This window comes from Myotis myotis, unplaced genomic scaffold (assembly GCF_014108235.1).
Source record: "Myotis myotis isolate mMyoMyo1 unplaced genomic scaffold, mMyoMyo1.p scaffold_m19_p_62, whole genome shotgun sequence".
NCBI lineage: Eukaryota > Metazoa > Chordata > Mammalia > Chiroptera > Vespertilionidae > Myotis > Myotis myotis.
Genome location: NW_023416371.1, coordinates 231,454 through 245,823, shown reverse-complemented (window position 1 = coordinate 245,823; position 14,370 = coordinate 231,454). Strand labels below are relative to the sequence as shown.

Sequence of the window (14,370 nt, the reverse complement as noted above, 5' to 3'; positions counted from 1 at the left end):
TATGTTCATAGTGCTAAAAATAAACACTGCCCCTAACTCTCTGGACTCTACTCTTCCCCAAAGAAATCTCCACTTATCAAATTAAACAACAGAGAATCCGAATTAGGACTGTTTACGGAAACAGGAATTTGGAGGCTAGATTGAAAGATAACAAAGTCACATAAATTCATGCAGCAACAGATAACCAAAGCATATAAAGTGTATTTCAAGTTCTGGTGTGCAGTTCATGGACCAACATGTATCTCTCTTCCTCTGGCCCTAAGAACCCAAAGGTGAGAAGAGCAATCTAGGAGACAGGCTTCAACTCTGGCCTGAGGGACCTGGGGCCAAAGCAGCTGTGTGGTTCCCCATTTTCTTGTCTGTAAGATGCTATCAGAGGCACCTTCCAGCTTTCAAGTTCTAATTCTGAGGGAGACTGGAAAAATACCAAAACGGTAAGTGTTGTGCCAGGATGGAGGGACTCCGTGTATACATTCTGGATTTTTATTTCATATCTAAATTTGTTTAATGGTATCTAAGTAAATGTAAATTTGTAAGTTTTTTAAATGCAAGAATTCGAGACCAAAAAATGTTGAGATTAGATCTCTTCAGAAATGTTACTTTGGCACCATCTGCTGGGGAGCTTTTAAAATCTTCCCTGCACATAAATTTCTTATTACCTTCCCAAAATGATTTAAAGGACACATTGTCCATCATTTACACCTGACCTGAGTATCCCAGCAGCCTTTGTTAGTAGGAATTTATGTGTAAATTCAGCATCACTTAAGGGGCACAGAACTTGTCCTGGGTAACTTCATTCTAGCATGTGTACTAAGTTTTAGAATGCGTTTGGATTTTATGTGTGGCACCTGTTCAGCTGAGTCTCAGCAGCACCTGACAACCACTGCTGCACTTTTCTCGACAACCTGGGCTGTCTTTGAAGGCCTGTGCACCAGGCACCTGAGACATATTTACATACTTAACGCTCTAACAAGCAAACACTTGTTACGTGAAACTTCCGGCCTCCCAGGACTTGGACCACTCTTCAAGGATGCTTCCCAGCACCATTACAGCAGCTTGTCACTTGCCAGGAGGGTGACCTTGGGCAAATAATTTAACCACTGTCTGTCTTCTCCTCTATAAACTAGCTGGCTGACCTGTTACATTGGTACTAGGAGACCACAATGGTTAACAAAGCCTGGCACTAAGCACCCCCTAAGTTACCATCACTATTATTCCCACACACCCTGCTTTTCCTCTGGGAATACTCCTAAGACTGGCAGAATTTCCAGGAAGAAAACTCTTTGCTCCATCTACTTAAGACTAGATTTTATTTATTAATGGATTAAGCTGTGATCTGAGATCACACTTATTTCTAGAGTTTCTGATATCAAATAGCCTCGTTATGGCACTATCACTTTTTACATAATTATTTCTGAGAAAATTGGGAAGACATAGGCTTTTAAGTCTCCCCTTGTCCACTGACCCAAAAATCATCTGTGGTAGAAGCCACTGGTTGTCCCCCAAATCCATCATCCATCCTTTCCTTTCATGGAACGAGAAGAGCAGACGGGCACACAGCTGTTGACATTCCCAGTCTAACTGGCAGTCTGGTGTGGCCATGTGACGAAGTTTTTGCCAATGGAATATGCTGAGAAGTGATGTGCACCATGTACAGGTTGAGCCCCACAAAACTTCCCAGGCTGCATGAACTGTCCCCTCCTGCAGGATGGATGCAGATGACAGGCCCTGGAGATGGTGGCCCGCAGACGGAAATAAACCTTGGGTTCCCGAGGCACTGTGGTTGGGGGGCTGAGGGAGAGGGATGCCCTGCACCCCTCTCTACCCACCTTACAACTGCTACACAGTCAAGAAACACTTTTCTGCCTTAACTACAGAAATGTTGTGATCAGGTTGTGACCACAGCCAAGCTGAACCTAAACACTAACCATGGTGCCATGAGGCCTTTCCACTCAGTCCTTCCTGTTCATACAGACAACAGTCACATATGTGACTTTGTAATGTATTTCTACATTAAGTACTTTTCTGTATATTTTACATTCTTCATAATAATTTAATGGTTGCAGGCTATTCCATAAAGTAGCATTATTCCATAAATTGTAAGTCACTTTCCACTCTCTAAATAATGCTACAATGTGCAGAAACCTTATTCTATATTTGAATCGTTTTTAAAAACATCATCGCCCTAGCTGGTTTGGCTCAGTGGATATAGACCGTTGGCCCATGGACTGAAGGGTCCCAGGTTCGATTCCAGTCAAACGCACATGCCTGGGTTGCGGCTCGATCCCCAATGGAGGAAATGCAGGAGGCAGCCAATCAATGGTTGTCTCTCATCACTGATGTTTCTCTCTCTCTCTCCCTTTCCCTTCCTCTCTGAAATCAATAAAACATATATATAAAAACATCAGAATTGGCATTATTCACAGGTTATAAACACACTGTTGAACGTCTTTTCACAAAGACTGAATCGATTACATTACCATCTTAATATGCTCATTTCATCAGACTTTGAAAGCAAAAGGATTTTACAAATATATAATGGTATACACTTAGGTCGATTTTAAAAAATTTCCCCATCTTTTATTTTGCATTTCTTTGATCACTACTGAGGTTGAACCTTTCCCGGTTTGCTGATTAGCTGCGTGGATGAAAGAGGGGCCACATACTAAACCTGACAAGCTCAGGGGAGGTCTGCGTGGCAGCCTTACAAACACAGAGACCTAAAGTAACCGCAGAGGATGGTCGGACATTAAAACTTTCTAACTAAAAGCCGCTCATGGCAGGGAGTCATGACAAAGGTCAATGTTTACCTTAACTGAGCCTCTCTGTTTTCTTTTTGCATCTATGATAAACATACCTGGTAATATATCTTCGGAATTTCAAAGTAATTTTTTTCTGGAAGCACAACCACAGCAGAGCAGAGACCACAAATCCCCTCACTGTATTGTTATCATGTTAATTGTTAACTATCCTATACCCACCCATGTAAAAGATGTGTCTATCATTTTACTTTTTATTCAACCTCCGAGATTTCCCTGCTTTGCTTTCTCCCGCCTCCCTAATCTATCACCAGTGGATTTCATGTAAACCCTTATGCCTCCTCCTTTGATTATAATGTATAAAATAGGTAGTAAACTGCCATTTTCCAGAGCATTTTCTCAATCCGTTGAGATTTTGCTTCCCAGCAACTGTCATCAGTTTGGGTCAAATAAACTCATACAAATCCTTACAGGTTTGGACGTTTCTTCCACTGACAGTTGTACCTCCTCTTTTAAAAATTTCATGTCCTGCCATCAATTGGAGTCTGTAGATTTACACAATCTAGCACTAATAGATATTATCAAGAACCAATCACCCAAAACTTCAGAAAGCAATTTATTAAAAGTCACAACAAATATTAAGGCACAAAATATATCCTTTTTTCAAACAAAAATCTTTGAAATAGTTTTGTCCTACATTCAAAGCAACTTTTTCCAAATTATACAATAATTTAACCATTTAAAATAGAAAAATATAACTTCTTAAGCCCCTAACCTTTCTCCCCAAATACATGTTTTCCTAGTTCTAAGGAAGCTTCTTAGTGTATAGTGAGCTCCTGTGTTATATGTACACGTCCTTAAAAGTCTCATTTGTCACTTATATACATTTGATGTGCTGAGGAGTTTAATTATCAGTATAAGGCCTGGTGTTTCGTACTGTTTATTGCATGCTGTTGATCATGCAAAGACACAAGTACCAAAACCAGTGACTTATAAACTAGCACATCTCAACTTTAGACCAGTCATGTGCAGCCTAGCACAGTAGATGCAAACCCCTTTTTAGAAAAGGATATAAAAATCACCTTGTATGTACATTTTTTCACACTTCAGTCTCGATATTCTAGTAGTGCAAACATAATGTACCATATTACAGGGGGCAAGTCGATATTCTCTACAGGACATGAAAGATTAAAAAAATTATTGTCTTCACAGGAAAAGTATGGAAACATTACCTCTCAGCCTTAAAAATTCACATACTCATCTATTTTTTATTTTTGAAATAAATTAACTTATCTTTTAAAGCAGCTACCAATGAACTCAAATCACAAAAATTCCCTTTTAAGTAATTTTACACAGCAGATACATCTAACATGGATTGCAAATGCTTTTCTAAGCATTTTGCCTAGAAAAACAAAAGTGGACTCTGGCCCTCAGATCCTTCATTAATAGGAAGACCCATCTTGACGGCATCCTAAGAAATTAATCTGACTGGGATGGCCAGTTTCTGGAACCTTCATGCAGAAGCAGGATGACAGCTGCATGGTAGCCATGGGTGTCACTTCTCCCCAGGTCCTCTGTATGAACTACTCAACCCTACGGCGCCCCCTCCTTTTCACATGAGGGGGTTCAGAAGGCCCTCCACAGGAATCCTCTATTCAGGACATAAGGTATCAACCGAGGACACAATGATCACTGACAGTGACAGGCACAATGGATGCCTTTGAAAACAGTATTTCTGACCGGCCATCAGGAGGGAACCTACTTTCTCTGGGTAACGAGGAAAGCCTGCATTTCAGCCTCAGGCTAAGCCATCCAGGGTCCAACATTTATTTTTCCAGCTACAGAGCACAGGGTTTTTATAAACACTATCGGGGTTACGTCAGAGGCAGTTTCCTGTCTCACACTGGCCATTGTTCCCACTCCCACCCAACTGGCTGGCAGCTCCTACTGGCTGGCCGCCCAGGATTCTGCATCCAGAATTCTGCTACAACCGTAGGAGTTGGGAATGAACCTGACTCGAAATCTGGGCAGTGGCATTAGGTAAAATTTTAGGGACAAGAGGACAGTGGTCACCTCTGGGTCTCAAACAACTTGGGGTAAGGGTGAAATACACCCCCGGGAAGGACATGAATGCTGCGAAATGTACAGGTGGGTGCCCACGACTGAGGCAGACACTGAGAGAGGAATGGAACCCACACTGAAACTGGGCACTCTCCTAGGAAGAATGTCCCAAAGGGATGGCACCTTGACCACCACATCCTGCTCAGCACAACACTGTGTGATATTCACTACTGAAAACAAAGTTGAAAGTATCTTTCAAGAGACATTACTAGTGGAAATGAATCTCTTTTACTAGCCCCTGTGAAATGGGTAAATGAGAAGTAAATTCCAAAGAAAAAAGGTTGTCTTGTGGCTTCACAATGAAATTAAAAAGAAAGATTATATTTAAGTGTTTGTACTGTAAAGCTTCTCAATCAAAATCTCTGGGATCATTCTTCACTCATAAGAAAGACAAGCTTGATTCTAGCTTTAAGTCCTACTCTAAATGTCCACTACTAGCCCTACAGCTTTGATCAGGAAAGCAGCAAATATTCACACTTCCATCAGACAACTTCCAATGGCCTTTCAGATTTAGAATGTTCTGCATTAGAAAAATTAGAAAATTTTCAAGTTACACATAAAATAATGAATAAAACATGGTTGAAGGTTAAGACATTAATTACAAGACTAACCGTGATGTACTGTACCAGGAAGTACTATGCAAGATGACATACAAGATAAGGTTCTAGTTTCCTATAGGGACACCCAGCTGGTCGGGAGGACGTGCTCTGGGGGAGCCACGTAGCCAGGTGTCCACCTCCTGCCCCAGCAGGTTCAGCAGCAGCACATGCACGCACAGCCTGAGTGAGGGGACAGTGGCAGAGCAAATCTTCGGAAGTGACCCTCAGGACCACTCTCTCCATGTATTGTGTCCACTGAGCTCAGAGAGTGAAGACGTCCAGGATTTGATGTGCACAGTGATAATGACAAACAGGGCTTGTGCAAACGTGCGCACCCTCTCACACACAGCTCCCAGCCACAGAGATATCCGATGTCCCAACGTTAACCATTTTCTTATTATCAAGTTACTTCAGTATAAAAGTCAAAGGAAATTACTATGGCATCTAATGACTATAAAACCCCAGAGATGGAGGCAGTGTTTGACCTGCTTTATTTGCCGCAAAGGTCAGTGGGAGAATAGTAGGGGTGTTTATGTAAAAATAATGCTTAAATCTGGAACTGCCATATTTTTCAGAGAAAAGAGACAACCCAATCCACACATCTGCCACTCATCAGCTTAGGGATTTTGGGCATATGTTTTATCAAAATACTTTTTTAAGATTATTTCCAAGTAGGGCAATTTAATGGGCATTAAACTGACATTCAAGAGCCAGCTTAAAAAGGGTACAGAACCCATCCACCCACTGAATTCTTAATTTGAATATATAGATTTCCAAGATAACGCCATAAATATGTGTTGTGTGACCTCTTTTAGTCCTGGGAGTCGTTAAATAGGTTTCACATTATCTTTTCTGAAGAGAACATTTTTTCTGCCATTTCAGATCTGGTCATAATTTCCTAAAAAGGAAAAAGAAAAGATTTTCATCAAAATGTTGATACTTCTTCCAGAACCTAACAAAATTCTCTAATCTTTCAACAGTCATGGCTTTTGTGGAGAACTGAGTATATTCCACATTATACAAAGAAATATTAGGTATAGAAAATAAAACCACATAACCCATACTTCCTGGTATGTCTAGTCAGTTACCCACTGAGAAGTACAGGGAACGTCAACATTCCACCAGCTAGAACACATCCTGAGAGCTCAGAGTCACCAGGGAGAGGCAGGGACAATTCACCTCTCTTTACCAATTAACATACTTTTGAATTAGAAATCATGATTTACCAAATGAATACTATAAATGCTCTTTTAAGAATAATTCCATGGTAGAGTTATAAACCCTGAAGTTTGACTGGTTTGCATCTGGGTACAAGTACACTGCAGCCTTTCTAAACTCCCCATCCAACGACAGAGAGTCACCAGGCTGATGGCAAAGTACCGGCCCTGCCTCTCAGTAAACAGAACAGACTGCAGGGTCCCTCGTTCTTCAGCCACCACGCAAGTTACTCCTCAGCACCACTGACCGCCTTCAACTCTTCACATAAGCTCACGTCTCGCATCCCTCCTCTCATTCTTACACTTCACACTGCTGCCTGTCTTGGGCCACCTTCCAAGGTCCAGATAATCCATAACTAATCTACCCCACCTCCCACCTGCCGCCCTGCAAAAAACAAAACAAAACACCTTCCTAAATCCGCATTCTTTATTCAAATTTCCTTAGTAAATGAAAATCAGTCAGAAACTTTATTTAACACCCCAACACAGTATCTTCAAGTATGAGATTAACTTAGACAAACTGCCATCTTTTAAACTCTACCTATACACAAGATGTAGAAAATCAAAGACTTAAAATCCCATAAAAGAATTCTTCCCTTCTTTTATTCCAACAAGCATTTATCTTGCTCCTGCTTTCAATGAGGATCCAGTTCCTTTAAACTTTACCCACAAGTCAATGCATTACCTTTCAGCTTGCTCACTCTGCAATCATTTTAAAAAGTAACTTTCAACTGAAATGCATTTCTCCTTTGTGAAAATAATAGCCCCAAGGAAGTCAGCAAAAATACTTTACCTCATCTGAATCTACCAATACCGGAAGAGCTCTGAAAAAAAAAGGGGAAATGTTATTAAAAGGCCAGTGTCTCTACGAAAGCTGAAGATGAGCACACTACGCTCCACCAATTTTTCTCCTGGACGGACAGAGCCACAGAGACGAATGCCTGGGCTCAGCACTGCGGAAATGGTCTGGAATTCTAGTGTCAAACAGAATACGATAAAGAAGACCAGGAACAGCTCAGAGTTCCCCGAGGGGCTTCCTCTGCACCCTGTTTTTCCTCCAAGAGCTTCCTCACCATACAAGGTCATGTGGTTATATGTGGTTTACATGTGTTTGAACTTCTCCATAATAAAAAGTTAAAACCAAATGATTCTGATCCTATAAACATAGATCTGGAATTGGTAATAAGGGACAAGTATTAAAATAGTTGTTGTAAAAGGAAGGAGAAAGACAGAGCAAGGCAAGGCTGCGTTTTCTTTGCGATTCCATATGAAGTAAACGAGTAACTGACCAGTGAAGGGGGCTATAAAAACATGGAGGTGTGAGGCTGAAAAGCACATGACAAAGTATGAACTCATCCCTTCACACCCGGGCCAAAATGTAGATTCAAGCTCCAACAGGATACTTACACGTCTGTGAATGAAGAGGGAATATTTTCTTCCACCCACTTCAAATCTTCATCCTGGAGAAACAAACATTTACATATTCATACTTGCTTAATATTATTTGAAAGCAGAATTTTTAAACAGAATGTGTATAAAATTTAAGCATTTAATTAAAATGCATGACATTCTTTTAATTTTTACATATCCTAAAATATGGCACTAATGCTACAAAAATTATGCCAGTATTTTCTTAAACAGGCAAACAAAAATATGGATTTTTAATTTTTATATTCTTGGTTTTAGTTGGCTGTGCAGCTATTTTTTGTCCTGAAGAAGAAACACACACATAAAAGTACAAAGAATGGATTTATACAATAGAAAATAACAAAAATATTGATTTGTATTGATTTTTCCCCCCAGCATTTATTATGCTTCCTAATTTGTTCAAGTTTTATGAGTTTTATTTTTTTCAAAAGAAAAAGAGGATGGTACAAATATTCTAACTTTACAAAAATCTATCACTTATATTTATGCTCTCCTCCATAGATAAAAAAAAGAAAGCAGGTCATTTAGACTATTTTTTTTAAAAAAATAGAAACTTGCTTATAGTTACCTCACTGAGAGAAATAAAAATAAAAGGTATAATGCATATTTTGGTTTATAATGTAAAATAAACCAAAATGTTTCTTTGTGATCTACCTGGATACATGACATATTTTGGTTCTAGTATTAATTACATGAAATATTCTGGTCCTAATATTAATAATAACTTGCTTACCTAGAGAGAGACAAAGCAACTGAGCCAGTATTAATAGGAACCCCAATTCTGAGTCTCAAATAGAAATAAGTCAATGAGAGATCAGGCCCCGGCTTCTGATCAAGAGCTGAATACACTTAATTTAGAGAAATGAAAAGGCTTTCCATTGATGTGTTTGCAAACACTGAGCTTTAAAACAAACTGAGATATATTCCTAAAACAAGAGGACAATACCTTAACGTATTGAAAGTTTAAAAGCTATAACACTAGATAATTAAAACTGTTGTGATTTCTTTAAATTTATTTAAATTATCATAAAACTACTCAAAGAATACATTATAATTATTAATTACCAAAAATGAAACTTAGAGAATTTACTAAATCCAGCAAATAAAATTGTTCTCACAGGTCATCGATCCTGTCAGAACTTATGTGCATACATGAATTTTTACACCGTATTAACAGAACATTTTTAATTGTAAGAAAGGATATAAACCATATAATAGACCTGCCCAGGTGGCTCGGTTGGTTGGAACACTGTCCCATGCACCAGAAGGCTGTGGGTTGGATTTCCAGTCAGGGCACATCCTAGGTTGTAGGTTCGATCCCCAGGAGAGGCATGTACAGGAGGCAACCGACCAATGTTTCTCACATCAATATTTCTCTTTCTCTCCCCGGCTTCCTCTCTAAAATCAATAAAAACACTATTTGGCAGAAAGCCTCTTTTGTTTGACTGGTTTGAACTTAAGTTGCCACTCACCAGCCTGTTGCTAGCTCTTGTAGAGCTCCTATGTTGGAGGCTGCCTTGTGGAGAAGATGAATTACTGACCGACCAGTGCTTTTTTTGCCAGGATGGCTCCTGTGTCTGCTACTGCATTAGCAAGGACTACTTTACTGGACTGCTTTTGTCTAATGGCTCATTAGTAGCAATGGCTACTTGGGCTACAATAAAGACTCTTATATACCCACGAAAATAAAACAAATAAATAAAATCAATAAAAACATATCCTTAGGTGAGAATAAAAAAACAAACAAAAACAGTATGATAGGCATTTCAATTTTGCTTAATTACTTTAATAATTATCACTTTTCTGCATAAATCATATACAGAAAGTACTTTAAAACTCATCTCTGCTCTATATTTTGCCGTTTTATTCAAGCTTTCACCGTCTTTTTTTTAAAAAATGATAATTTTTGTAACTGCATAGGCAGTAAATATAGTAAAAGTCCCTTTCCAACAGATAACAGATGTTACCAAAATGTCTTCAAAATCACTTTCAAATGCTGAAAAATTAACACAAGCTTTTGCTCGAACAAAGCTTTTCCACCTTTATGGGCAGGGTAATCATCTATGGGCCCCAGCTAGAGAGCAGATTCTGACTCAGCAGCTCTGGGGTATCTGAGAGTCTCCGTTGCTAACAAGTTCCTGGGTGATGCTCCTGCTATTGTTGGTCGGAGAACAGCACATGAGAAGCAGGATCTACAGCAGTTATGGTTATAGACCAGTGATGGCGAACCTTTTGAGCTCGGCATGTCAGCGTTTTGAAAAACCCTAACTTAACTCTGGTGCCGTGTCACATATAGAAATTTTTTGATATTTGCAACCATAGTAAAACAAAGACTTATATTTTTGATATTTATTTTATATATTTAAATGCCATTTAACAAAAATCAACCAAAAAAATGAGTTCGCGTGTCACTTCTGACACATGTGTCATAGGTTTGCCATCACTATTATAGACTTAACCAATATTGCTGCTACTTGCTAACATTTATTTTCATACAAAAAACATTAGTAAAATATGTTTCCTTGCCCTGGACGGTGTGCTCTGTGGTTAGAGCACTGGCCTGTAGACCAGAGGGTCACAGGTTCAATTCCTGGTCAAGGATATGTATCTGGGTTGAGGGTTCACTTCTTGGCTTGATCGGGAAGCAGCTGGTTGATGTGTCTCTCACACATCAATGTTTCTCTCTCTCTCACTCGCTCCCCCAACCCTTCCCTCCTACTCTCTAAAAAAATCAATGGAAAAATAACCGTAGGTGAGTATTAAAAAAAGAAATGTTCTTCTGGTGGTCAATAAAAGTGACAATTCCTTAAGTATTAAAGACTGAACTATTAAACATGTATGTTACTCACAAAATTATCAGAAGTAGGTGGTTTAGCTGTTCCATTGGAAACCGTTTTTGAGGTCCTTAATTTTATTCCGTCAGCTATAATGAGAAATGTTATAGAGACAAGTACATAAAATTATATAATATTTTCCTTCATAGACTCATATTTAATAACAAGAAATAATACTATGTTTTTAAAAGAAGAATTAATAGTATTATCTATTTGGTTGTGCTTCCTTCTCCTCCTCGTCTCTCTCCTTCTCATCCTTTTTCTAAGTTTTCATCTCTTCTGAAATTTACCTTGTCTTCACCAATCTATTCCTGTAGATTCTTTAATATATTTGTAATAATTACTTTTAAAACCTTTCTTGCTTAGTGTAATATCTATGCCACTCCTGATCTCTATTGACTGATTGTTCCATTAACTATGGGTCACCGTTTCCAGTTTCATCCCACATCTAGTAATTTACCACTGCATACTGGACACTGACAATGTATCATACAGACTCTGGGTTTTCTCATCTTCCTCTGGGAAGAGTTCCATTGTATTCTACTCAAATTATTGATTAGAGTATTATGTTAAAATTAATAAAATGCTATGTAGAAACTAATAGAAAGATGAAATTAGCACTAAAATGTTTTGGGCATGACTGTGAAATTACAGATGTGCCTAATTTTAAAGAGCAAGAAGAGGTGACTCTATTGAGTAATCACCAGGAAGATGAATATATACCAAATCATTTTTGTGAAAAGCAGTATACCTACCTCACTACTTAGAGCATTGGTTCTCAACCTGTGGGTCGCAACCTCTTTAGGTGTCAAACGACCCTTTCACAGGGGTCGCCTAAGACCATCGGAAAACACATATATAATTACATATTGTTTCTGTGATTAATCACTATGCTTTAATTATGCTCAATTTGTAACAATGAAATTGGGGGTCACCACAACATGAGGAACTGTATTAAAGGGTCGTGACATTAGGAAGGTTGAGAACCACTGATTTAGAGCAAATCAGTAACAAAGCTCAAACTACATTAATAATCTTGAAAATTTCATTACTGATTCCTCTTTTATTAGAATCTAGCATAATAAAGGTTTCTACAGGTATAATTTTTAAAATATTTTATAAGAAAAAAATGTATCTGACCTTACATCACAGGTAAAGATACAATACTTCTTTGTTAAAATATATACAATTATCACTCCGTAAGAAAACATATCACTCACTTAAATTTTCAGATGTTACCATGAATTCTTCAACTTCATCATCAGAATCATCTATTAAGGGCATGAAGGCATACCTGTGTCAAAACAACATGTTTTACTAGTGTGTTTAAGCCTGTTCAATTTTCAGCTTTTAGCTAAGAGTCATTACACATAAAAACATCTACAATTTTTAAAGTTTCGCGTAAGTTAAAAATTTAATTACTTTTACTCTTAAATTATGGAGGTTTTTATTGTGAAGAAATCGTGGACCTGAGCACCCCAGCCCCGCTGGTGAGAGCAGAAATGAGTGAGATCTGTCTGGAGAGCAGTCCGGCAACGTGTCATGTTCAGGGAGGGACTCTTGCTCATGCCAGGTCTCCCTCCCTGCTCACACGATTAATTCCTGCCCTAACAAAAGAGAAACTGCTAATTATAGATAACAAATAATTATTAAACATGATTGGTGAAAATAAAACACACGAGTGAGCCACATTTACTAGGTCCAACAGCATTCACAAAACACTGCTGATAATAATGGCAAAAACCCTAGAAACAAAATGTTTAATATTCAGGGACTGCTTCCATAAATTATGCTACATTCATAACATGGAAGGCCATATAGCCATTAAAAGTAACATGGCAGGAAAAAGGAAGATGGCGGCGGTATAGGCAGACGCATCCCAGGTCGTGTCCCTGAGCAAATGGAGTGAGCAGCTGAAACTAGTAACATCCACCCCGAATTGGCGAAATTCCTCAGCTGGCGAGACGGTTTACAGCCGGGAAGAGCAGAACTCCCCTGGAAAGGTAAAAAAACCAGGGATTTGGGCAGGAAAGTTTGCCAGACCTCTGAGCCCAGAGAGTCGGAGGGAGACCGCGTGGCAGACAGCCGCGTCCCTTGGGACAGGCACAGCCCCTGACGGGGGAAAGGAGAACCGCGGGATTCCTGGCGCCTCCGGGGGAATTGAGAGCTCGGTCTGTGATCACAGAGGACTGAGCCTAAAGGGGGCAGCCTGAAGAGCTGACCAGACCATGCAGTCCCGGTAAGAGAAGAAGCTTACAGAAACCAAGCCTTCCCCGTTTCCGCGGCCGGCGTTTGTTTGTTTGTTTTCACTGAACCCTGTTCATGGGACATTTCGGATACAGACACTCACCTGTGCTGAAGAGAGGGAGAGTGTGCGGAGGAGTGGAATCTGGGGAGAGACTGAGGAGAGAAGGGGGGCCGGGAGAGGTGACAGCGAATTGAGTGCTGAGTCACCCCTGAGCCCACGTCTGAGGCAGCCATTCTCTCCGGAGAGTGAGACTCCTCCCCCCAGCCCCCAGGCAAGGCGCACAGCCACACCCAGATTCCACCCTCTAGGAGATCAAGGATTAAAATAACCTGATCAGTCCCTGGGAGTTAACAGGGTCTGGCCTATAGAGGGATTTTCAATCCCAGCAACAACACAGCACTGGTAACTCTTACGCAGCCAGCTCTGGGCAGTGAACTTCCACTGGACAGAGAGGCCCTGTAGCCTCAGAGGCCAACCCCAGAACACTGCCACCCAGAGGCTGACCCACAAACTGACTCTTTGCTAAACACAAAATAAGGCAGTCTGGGAAACAAATGCGGCTTGCTTTAAAATAAGGACTGTGGTTTACAACACAGAGGAACAGTGTATCGCAGGGAAACTCAACACTCTCCTGAATACCTGGCAGGTCTAAGGCGAGCCACACTGAAGAATAGAAGAACCGAAGGACCTTCACTACTGCAATATTTTTTTTTTTTTCTTTTTTCACCTTTTAACTAAGAAACAAATTTTTTCTTTTTTTTTCTTTTTCTTTTTTTTTTTTTTTTTTTTTCTTTTCCTTTTCTTCTTTTTTTTTTTCTTTTCTTCTTTTTTCCATCACCTGATTTTACCCTTTTAATTACTACCTTCTTATTTTTAACCAGTATTATTACTGCTACCATTTTACCATTTTTTTTTAAAGTGCCATTTTATTTTCTCTTTATTTTATTTTGGGATTAGTGTTCTCCATTCTATTTTCATCGTTATATTATTGGTTGTTTCTAGTTTGCATTCATCTCCAGGGAGCTGTTGCTGGAATTTGTTGGGATTAATGGCTGTTCTATAGGAGTATTCTCCTCATATAAAAAGTCTCTTCCCCTCTTCCACTTCATTCTCTCTTTTCGCTCTTTTTTTTTCTTTTCCTTTCTTTTCTCGCTTTTACTTTAC

At 39.5% G+C, this 14,370-nt stretch overlaps 1 protein-coding gene across 3 annotated transcripts in view; it reads right to left on the bottom strand.

Annotated features, from left to right (window-relative positions):
* Positions 1-3,362: 3,362 nt before the first annotated feature.
* The window catches only part of TMEM87B (transmembrane protein 87B), a 50,709-nt gene continuing 39,701 nt past the window's right edge, over positions 3,363-14,370 (bottom strand). For 2 of the 3 annotated variants that reach the window (XM_036315850.1, XM_036315848.1), the window contains exons 15-19: positions 12,179-12,252; positions 10,974-11,047; positions 8,104-8,156; positions 7,490-7,520; positions 3,363-6,377 (exon numbers count right to left, since the gene is read on the bottom strand). In XM_036315850.1, the coding sequence (XP_036171743.1) occupies positions 6,318-6,377; positions 7,490-7,520; positions 8,104-8,156; positions 10,974-11,047; positions 12,179-12,252 (292 nt within the window). In that variant the 3' untranslated portion in view covers positions 3,363-6,317. The remainder of the gene's footprint in view (positions 6,378-7,489; positions 7,521-8,103; positions 8,157-10,973; positions 11,048-12,178; positions 12,253-14,370) is intronic. The other variant, XM_036315849.1, reaches the window with a different exon arrangement.